This window comes from Pseudorasbora parva, chromosome 11 (genome assembly GCF_024679245.1).
Source record: "Pseudorasbora parva isolate DD20220531a chromosome 11, ASM2467924v1, whole genome shotgun sequence".
NCBI classification, from domain to species: domain Eukaryota; kingdom Metazoa; phylum Chordata; class Actinopteri; order Cypriniformes; family Gobionidae; genus Pseudorasbora; species Pseudorasbora parva.
Window position 1 is genome coordinate 6,996,398 of NC_090182.1, and position 10,528 is coordinate 7,006,925.

At 36.3% G+C, this 10,528-nt stretch overlaps 1 protein-coding gene across 2 annotated transcripts in view; it reads right to left on the reverse strand.

Moving 5' to 3' along the window:
* atrx (ATRX chromatin remodeler) overlaps positions 1–10,414 on the reverse strand; it is a 48,078-nt gene extending 37,664 nt beyond the window's left edge. Inside the window, exons 1-7 of one of the 2 annotated variants that reach the window (XM_067456897.1) lie at positions 10,279–10,414; positions 7,575–7,669; positions 4,862–4,911; positions 3,724–3,773; positions 980–1,104; positions 777–893; positions 36–145 (exon numbers count right to left, since the gene is read on the reverse strand). In XM_067456897.1, coding sequence (XP_067312998.1) covers positions 36–145; positions 777–893; positions 980–1,104; positions 3,724–3,773; positions 4,862–4,911; positions 7,575–7,669; positions 10,279–10,298 — 567 coding nt within the window. In that variant the 5' untranslated portion in view covers positions 10,299–10,414. Of the gene's footprint in view, positions 1–35; positions 146–776; positions 894–979; positions 1,105–3,723; positions 3,774–4,861; positions 4,912–7,574; positions 7,670–9,600; positions 9,808–10,278 lie in introns of those variants that run through there. The other variant, XM_067456896.1, reaches the window with a different exon arrangement.
* Between the last annotated feature and the right edge of the window lie 114 nt (positions 10,415–10,528).

Genomic DNA, 10,528 nt, shown 5'->3' on the forward strand with positions numbered 1-10,528 from the left:
TATAATTGGCTGTAACAAGTAAATCTGGTTTCTACCTTGCAGATAAGAACATGCAGTGCAGGATGTTGAAAGATGGAATCCTTCTGAAAATGATTGACTTGTTGTCCACATGCTGTGCAATTAAATATCTCCTGAAGCTTCTCGTCTGTGGGTGATTAAAAAATAAATGAAGATAATAAAACAGTCATACTTCAACGTCGTCTTTGACTTCTTAATATTCTAGCAGTTTCTCTCAATCCTGGAGTAGCTCCAACACTGCACATTTTGTATGCGTCTGTTAGTTGCAACACTATTTAGTTCTTAAACGCACTACTGATAATCAGGTCAGTTTAATCAGGTGTGCTAGATTAGATGTACTTCAGGACCAGGACTGGACAACACAGTTTTTAATCTTCTCTGAGAGAAGAGAATTTAGATTTCGATTAAATGCATATTCAGCATTAGGCCGATATTTCGTGCTAATCACAGAATTTGACCTAATTGTTTGCAAAGATTAAAAAGGTAATACAATAAATTGCAGAGGTGAAAGTGTCATTTTGATCACAAACCATAAGTGCATAACATAAGGTTACACTACACTACAAAATGACACTATTGGTTGGTATTTTAGGCTCTAATCTTTAGATTGGGACTATCACATTCATGTCATTAAAATATGTGCCACAGGTGTTTTGTAACAAATGAATCGACAGCCAAAATTTCATAGTTGATTACTGATAATTCAATAAACTTAAACGGGACTCGAGATCATTTACAGTAGACATGAGCCCACTCACCTGGTCGTTTCCGTGTACTGTCCTCTTTCACTTTACTTCCTCTGTTACGAAACTCAGGACCTCTAAATTCATCTTTAGCTTCATTAGCAACCGGTTCGGGCTTCACCACCACTGTGCCTAAATGACAGAAAGCCAGGAGGTTCAGTGTGCTTCTTAAATTACACACTTCAGACTGCTCTAAAGCATCTTTACAGAGGACTAACCTTGTGGTAACTTGTTTATATCCAGACCGCTCTGCACGCTGTCATCTGTGCATTGTTCTCCTCCACTCTCATTTGCACATTCAGGTTCATCTACGGCAGTGTGCTTGGTCACAAATGAAGGTTTTCTTCAATAAAAAAGAAGGAGAAAAGCTGTTGTTCAGATAAACATTATCCATGTATATCCTTTTCCCTCCCAAACACCTTCCCAACTCAAAATTGTAACATTTGTCCCTCATGAAGCTACAATCCAAAGGGCATAGACCATACAATGTGCAAAACTACCGTAACATTGTAATCTCTCAATAGTTATACAAGTACATCAGTACAAGCAACAACAGCAATGTATATAGAGGAAAAAAACACCAACAAGCAGGGCTGTGCGATTAATCGTAATTGATTGTGTTTTTTTAGCGATTGTGAAAACTAGATCAATGTAAAGCGAGTATTGTTCCGCTGCCGCATTCAGTCCCGACACCTTCCTTTCCTTCACAACAGTGCGCTTTCGTTACTCCCAAGCCACACATAACATCCAAATCAGCCAAAAAAGGGAGTTTAGCAAAATTCTGTATACTTTAGTTAAACTGCGGGACATGCTTGATATTAAAAACTTTTATTCAAAGTGCATTAAGCCTTGAAGTATACACCGTTCCCCAGGAGGCTTTTAGCCACACTGAGGGAACTTTCTCAGATTCTGTTAAAAACAACACAAATTACTCTTGTCATGCTTGTCATCTTGATATGTCTGTGCCTACCTTGTTATTTTTTATAAAACAATAAGAAGTGAAGTTGCTAATCAGAGCTGTGTTCCTTTCTAATTCAGGAATTAGGAATCTGATTTTGTCAACAAGATTTTGCAGAGCGTGTTGTTGGGCTAACCTTTGCTGGTTTAGGCCTGTTGTGGACAGCTGACTCCATATTCTGTGCAGTGGTTAGTTTACAGCAGTGACAGAAATTAACTTTTCCATTATGGGGCAATATTATATGTCAAATTCCTTAATTGAATCAAATTCAATTAGAAATATAGGTGCATGCAGCAATTATCGGGGCCAAACACAAAAAAGAAAAAAAGAACAATGTGACATGCAAGCATGGCACGAAGCTTCAGAAATACTTATTGTTGCAGTTAAGTTAAAAATTAAACATTTCTGTAAAAATCAGACCAACGGTCTGAGAGGAGTTAGAAAAATTAGGTTTTTAAAGAAATTCAAAATGTCGCACAGGAAGTCCGAGCAACTATGGCATAATCTGTATCATTGTTCTCAGCATGACTCAAGGCATCTATCAAGACCAGTTTCATAAAAATAGAAAATAAATTTGGAGATTTCATAATAACTTTTTACCACAAGGTGGTGCTGTCTCAAAACATTTTGAGTACCTTCAGGGCACGGTAAATAATAGATGACATGCTGAGTTTCGTGATGACACACTAATCCGACAAAATTCAAAATGGCTGACAAAGTGCTTTACATAGAAATTAATTAAAATCGTGGTAACATATGCATGAGAAAAAATTATACCATGTGTACAAATTAAAAATTAAAAACAAGGATAATTAAAACAGCTCTAAAGATAATTGAAAAAATAAAATGGTCAGATACACAATAGAGGTCTGAAATAAAAATAAAACATCCTTCAGGTTAGTCTTCATGCATGTACCATCTTAATTAGAACACTTCTCTTTCATTTCTTTCTCAAACACGTTCATAACATCCATTTTAAAAACTATTCTGTGATTTTTACTCAGGAATCTTCTTGTTAAAGCCATTTTCACTCATCACACATTTTCACAGATTTACACATCCTCAAACCTTATTGTCAAACTTACTATTTCCATCTGCGACTCTGCAGCTCGTGCTGTGTGGAGCAGAGCTTTCATTTTATAATTGTAAACACTGGCAACACCGACTACCACAGCAAACCTAGTATACAAGATGTTGATTTTACACTAAAAGGCTATATTTTTCAATCAGACTTAAGACCTTATCTCAAAATGTAATGCCTAGTCAAAAACAACATCAACAACAAAAAAAACATAACATTTTAATGGCCATAAAAATCAGATTATTCACATTTCAGAAGCGGGTAAATACGCCACATCTGATTTTAACAAGGCAAACAGGTTTCCCACACTTTGGTTAACTTCAAATTCAAGGACCTTTCAAGGAGTTACCAGGTCCAATACCCTCAAATTCAAGGGCTTAATGCAGGGACACATTCAAATATCTTGAAAGATGCATTTTCCAGGCATCACGTTTCAGTGGTTTAAGCCCATTTTTTACCATCCAATGTTGTGTCTGTGAAACGTTGAGGTACCATCTTAGTAGTTTTGTGTGTGCGCATGAACGTCATGGCAACGTACAACTAAGTACCTCACGTGGGAAACACTTAACGTAATGTGTAATTGCACATAACTAACATAAATTATAAATAATATGCATAGGCCACAACACATTTGGTGAAATAACAGATTAGCGGACCGGAGGGAATAATATGGATTTTTTTCCAGAAAAATTCTTGCACAAAATAAATTCAAGCACTTTCAAGGACCTGTATGTTTCTATGTATGTTTATTTTCAAATACTTTCCAGGGCCATTTTTTCAGATTCACAATCTTTCAAGGATTTCAAGGACCCATGAAATCACACCCTCACGGGAACCCTGGACAACATTTAAGGTATCTGTTCAGTCCAGCTATTTCACTGGATAAGAGCCAGAGGCAGAACAATGAGTGCAACCCAACTCACCTCTTTGAGCGTGAAGATGAGGGTTTGGTCATTTCTGAGGAGCAACCGGGCTGGAAAAACAAAACAAAAACATTACAAAATACATATTTATTTATCAATGCTTTTTAAATCCACATCACTAACTCAATTCTCCAAATGTTTTACAACCAGCTGGAAAACCATCACATACTGAATAGATTTGCAGATCACAGAAAAACTATCTGAGTTGTGTCCAATTTAGCAATTGTTCAAGCAACATTAGCCTCATTTTTTAGTGTTGCATAAAACCACAGCACCCTTATATTTTAACACCAATTTAGAAATCATAACAATGGTGCATTATGGACTTGAAATTTTGGGAATAAAATATGTGCTGGATTTCAATTTAATATTTCCATGCTTGCTAAAAAAAATCCAGCAAACTGAAAATCAAAGCATGTGCATGTGTTGTATAATGGATGCTTGATCTATGAACTGTACGATTACATAGAATGATGGGAACAGCTTGTCTGGCTATCACCAGAACAAGCTCAATTTAAGATTGAACATTGGTCTGGGGAGTCTGATCTGTATTTTCTATTGCACAAGAGACGTGATCAACGAGCATAGATCAAATGACTATACTGTACACAATTGTATAGTCCTTCAACCCATCAGACCACAAGAGGTGCAAGCAACGAGCACCGATCCATCGCTTGTCTATCCGTCATCGTGTTAAACCCGCCAATTGTGTGCCAGCTGGATAAGCCAGTCTGTGAATGGTTCCAGCAAACGTGTAACAGAAGCAGTAGAAATCAATGTACAGGTTTTCAGATTGAGTTGCCGGGCGAAATCAAATCACCGGCAGATCAGGCTGGAAATCAGTCTATCCGTTTTTTTCTGGAAATTCTTTAACGTATGACATTGTGGTGCTCTTAATGTGCACTCGTCTCGTAAATCAGCTGAGCTACAATTACATTATCTAGGCATGTAGGTGCAAATTGCAAATTTATAAAAGATAAACCTTTGATTTACTCTGCTTGAAAAAAAGTAACATTTGAAGTGCATGTAAATGCACTTAGTAAACAGAAACCTGATGCTGGAAACTTGTCATGATAGGACACTGTGTTATTAAAACTGCAGAGAAACAAAGCAAAAACCGGCCCTTAGACACACGCACCTCATTCATTTTCTCATCAGGGATGTTTAAGTCACTGGTTGCCATTTTACCTGCAATATGAGAAAAGCATACAAACAAATTACATTATATCTGTGTAGCATTTTCAAATCTAATAGCAAATTAAAAAACAATAACTTATTGGGAAAAACTCTATCAACTCCCCCATCATAGGACTTAGACTAGATATTAGGAGTTATATAGAATCGAATCATTTACTTTACATCAAAAACAAGATTACACACTAAACACATTCCTCCCCCATAATAAAAAAAACAACAACACACTTTTAGCACGACTGCCCAAACTAGACGAATTTTGAAATGATAAGCTTATCAACATCATTATTTAGTCATTGCAAAAAGTCATAAGAAACAGTTAAACATTATGTCAAATGAGAAAGAAGGTAATGTATTCATTAATGTATTCATCTTTTCATAACGGATGGGTGAGTCGATATACAAATTTAAGAACTGTTTATAAAATTGTTAATGATATTGCTCCACCCTCAATGAAAAAATTCATAAAGCTTTATTCTGGACTGACGACCCGAACATCTCGCTCCACTGCTCAGAAATTGTGCTATCCCGAAAAGATCCTCTGCCTTTGCAGACAGCTTTTTCATTTAAAACCATTCAACAGTGGAATCAGCTCCCAGAAAGTCTAAAGATGTCTGTAGATCAGAACAATTTCTCTCAAAAATTAATCACATACTTGATAACCAGTTGTGTCAGCATCAGCACATTTCAATTTTATAAGTGTAAAATGTTTTTGACTATGTAGTATATATTTTAGGTTGTGATGGTTTTTTGTTTAGTGTTTTTCTAAGATTGTATATATTTGTTAGTGCTACTGAAAGTCATTGTAATGTAATGTTTTAATATTGTGTGCACCTGCCCAGGGACTGTAGATGGAAACTAGCATTAGCTAATTCTGGTACAAAACATAATTTCGTAAGATTAATGTATTTTGTACATTGTCCTTGATAAATAAAATAAAATAAATAAATGGCGCTAATTGCCCATGCTCATCTGTTGTCTTAGGCTAAAAGCTACTTGGACAGGATAGTTAAAGATATTAAAAATAATAAATACAAATAATGTACACTTATTGATGTATTTATGCTTGATTTGAGTTAATGATTTATGGTTGGTGAAACGATTATGAACAATTACACAAAGCTGTTACTATGACTGGTATTTATTTTGAATTAAGCTACATGCAGGATATAAAATATGTGACAATTGTTTCTACAACAGCTCCTCTCGCACTGTGTAATACTTCAGTGTTTGAATTCTTCGCTTCATTTCCTTCACTCAACTGGAATGCACTAAAATGATCAACCACAACTCCAGGGCTATTCAGTAGAGTTCGAGGATCTTTATGGGTGTTTTTGTGGGTGTTTTAAGAATTACATGAAAGACCGTTTTCTTCGTAAGTTAAATACAGTAGGAGGTCTGCCGGAAGCTGGATATTTTACTTTAAAACATGTCAAATGTGGATATTTTTCTTACACAAAACCATTGATTCGCTTCAGAAGGCCTTAATTAACCCCCCGGAGCCGTGTGGAGTACATTTATAATGGATGGATGCACTTTTTTGGGCTTGAAATTATGGGCTGCCATTATAACCATTGGAAGAGCCAGGACATGTCTTAATATAACTCCGATTGTATTCATCTGAAAGAGGAAAGTCATATACACCTAGAATGGCTTGAGGGTGAGTAAATCATGAGGTAATTTTCATTTTTGGGTGAACTATCCCTTTAAAGCAGTGCGTCTGAGGGGAGCGGGAGAGGAGTCTTCACAGGTAAAGTAATTTACTTTGCCTTGATTAATAAAACTGTAACATAACAGCCATTAATGCACAAATAAGATTTTACATAAATGTTTGATAGGCCTATGTAATTTAAAACAAAGTCACGCAATCTGTCAAAAAAGCAATGTTGGAAATAAAAGCGCCAAATTTATTTCGCTCTCTGTTGTCTGTGCTCATCATTAGTCTTGCAAGTCACGTTCATAGTGCCGTTCCCTCACCGGGTAAATGTCTACTATATAACCTTTATTTCACTAATAAACCTCTAAATAATTACAGCTCTCTGGAAATTAATTATCATCTCCACGAGACAACACAAAGTAAATAAAACAACTGTCTGTCAGCGGGTATTTCATTACCTAGACAGACAAAAGCATTATGAGATGTACATCGTAATTGTGATGATGTATTCGCCGCTTTTGATGTATTTTTATGAAGTTTGCATATTCCTGCAACATAAGGGAGTGAAGAGAATTAAATATTTGCATGATTATTATTTACGCAAAGTTGATAGACTCGGTAACATAAGAATGTAAATGTATTCAGCCTATTGTTAATATCACTGCTGTTGTAATAAATAAAAGTACTAAGTTAGACTGAAGTAGCAATGTTTTATTTATATATGCAGTTTAAAATGCTTGTTTACTTGGTTTATTCGTTACTTGATTACCTGATTAAAGCTTTTATTTTAAAAAGACACGTTAGTTACAGTGCTCTTTATTTTTTTGGCACTCTCAGACTTTATTAGAAGTGTGTGTTTTTTATGCAAGGAGGGAGTGAAATTACGGTATTGAAAAAAGTGCCAAATTAACCGGATAAATATTGGTATATTGGTTATCGGGCATAATCTCCACTATTCAGAGTCTAGGAATTGCCTCTTTGGGAGCCAATTTATCCTCACCATTGGAAATGTCTTGAGAATCAATGCTTTCGTCGTCCGGAGAATTACCCAAGAACTCATGAAGTTTAGTCACCAATGTATTCAGCTTACTGGACCTGAAAGAAACAAGATATAGTATGTGATATAAAGATAAAAAACAAAGACATACAAAGCCAATAAGCTCACTAAATGAATTGACTATGGCATTTCAGTGTATGAAAATCTCAATTGTACACAAAAAGTGACATCAAAGGATAACATGGTTTACGGTAGCAGCTACAATAGGGTGACCACCCATCCCACTTTGCGTTGTCCCGCACGTTGCATATTGAGAAAATGTCACGCATTGGTCTTTAATGAATTACCTTTTTAAGAACGCAAATATAAGACTGTCCATTAACAAATTTCATGTTGTTTTATATTTGATTTTCTTATTATTTATTTTGTTGGATTTAAATAAGACTTGGTCAGAATTTTTACAAAAATAGTTATCTGCATGATGCCTGCTGCCTTAGGCTCAGTGATGTTGAACTTAAATTACATGTAAAATAAAGACATGTTATGTTACATTGTTATGTAATTGTGTTTTCTGGAAGGGACTAAAGAACAAAGTATTTAAGTACAAACTTTAGTAATCGTCCCACATTTGGTTTGTTTGATGGTGGTCACCTTAAGCTACGATATAGTGGAAGAAACAACTGTACGTTAAATTTCTTAAAAGATGACTCGCAATATTATAACTAAATAGTAGTATGTTACATGACGCAGAATGTAGTCCTTTGATTTATGAAAAATGTATAAACATTAATGGCTGAAATGACAACACTAATAAATTAATTAATGATCTAAAAGAAACACAAGATATATTATAAGATATGAAAAAGACATACAAGGCTATAGGCTACCTTTGCAAACAAGACGTCCACTGACTGAATTGAATATCTAAATATTACACAAAAAGGACATGAGGAAATGGGACTAGTAATACAACTAACCTTACATGAAGCAGAATTTAAACTGTCAGTTGATTTATGAAAAAATCATGAACAAACAAAATAAAAATGTATAACGTTAAATATATATTGATGGCTAAAATGACAACGCAATTACACAATTTCGACCTAAAATAAAAACGATATAAGATATTAAAAAGACATACAAAGCCAATGGGTTAACGTTACCTAACGTTATAGTTTACAAACAACATATAGTACCACTGACTGAATTGAATATCAGTGTTAGAAAACTGCAGCACATTTTATAAAGACGACTCCATAATTAAACGGTAAATTAAGTTAGTACAGTCATAAGTCATTAACAAACAAAAGAAAGCCGTACATTTAGATCTAAATTAATAATAATGGCTTAAACGTCACCGAAACACTAGCAAAGTCTTAAAAAGTAAGCCGTTATTAACGTGAGGAGAGTTTTAGCGGTCTCTCTCTGTTGATTGGCAGGTGGCGTCATCACTGAGCCCGTCTCCTATTAGCGCGAGCCGGTAACAGGACGGAAGACACGCACTGATAAGAGCGAACATAAACAAACCGATCAGCTCGTGCCTTCCATTAAGAGTGAAAACACACCTCGAAACCAAATGCACGAAAAACACAAAAGCGTGGGAAAAAACAAAACATACACACACAAAAAAAAAAATCGTCTCGCTAATGTTCATGATGTTTTGACTACTTGTTTGACACAGATTCATTTTCAACACACAAGCTGAATATATCAGAAAACACAAGCAAGACACATACAAACAAACAATTCACAATTCTTCTAAATGCACCTAATTCTATGCTAAATCAGCCATTTTAATGAAGTGCTGAGAATTTGCTGGAGAAAGGCCTAGTTCTTCGCACATGACCAATGCATGCACAATAGGGTGAATAATAAAAACTACGCGTTAAACAAAAGCAAGGCACTTCATTAGGATTCCAATCCATACAAAATATCCTTATGACGCCCCCTAACTATTCGCAACACTTCGGCATGGATGTAAAGTGCACAAATGCACGCGCGTATAACCCGGCTACATCCCTACCCCTACCTGAAGATCTCCGTGCTCATCTCACGCGCAGATCTCCGAGGTGTCACCTGTTTGGCCTCGCGCGGAAAGCTGTTTTTTCATTCGATCCGGTCAATTTTCAGGTGTGTGGTAAAAGTAAATTCTGTTTTACGCTGATCAGGACAGACAAAGCGAGAGCGCCATCTTGCCGGATGGCTCGAGACGCGCTAAAATGGCGCACGCGAGACTCCTCTCATCTGCGCGCGCGCGCTCTGCGAATACATTGGACGCGAATGGACACATGCAGCAGAGCGATTCACTTTGAACAAGACAGTCCGCGTCCTCCTTGCGTGGTCTCTGAATATATTTAAAAACGCACAGAAAGAACATATATAATGCATGCAATGCTAAAGAAAGTGCCGCATTGAAGAGGAAACTAGGGCATGCGTTATATGATGCATTGCACATGATATTTGCTGTAACCGGCGCGTGCTATAATAAATGTGCAGAATTCATGACATGCATTTTGTTTCATATGATGTTGTGACGTCAATCTGCTTTGCATCCGTGCAATTGCAGTTTGTTTTCCAAATATCTCAGTGCAGACTTTGCACTTTAGACAGACTACATACAGACTGCATGCATGTGGAGGAGAGGAGCCTGTGTTCTCCGGCACATGCAAACCTGTGCATGGACTCGCATCCTCAGCAGTGCACATACCTGCAGATGTCGGTGGTCATTTCGTCCCCCTTTATAAGCCTGCGACCTCCCTTAAAACATTATGCTTATTTTATTTTGAAAATATATTTTTCCCCATAGATTTTGCTGGATATTAAATAATGCCAGGATCCATGTTGCTATGGTGCAGCTCCATGCAGCTGATTGGCTCGTTTTATCTGATAAGTGTTGACCAGGAAGAGAAACTCCCTGCTTTACAGATGCATTCTTTATTTTTACATCTTTAAAAAAA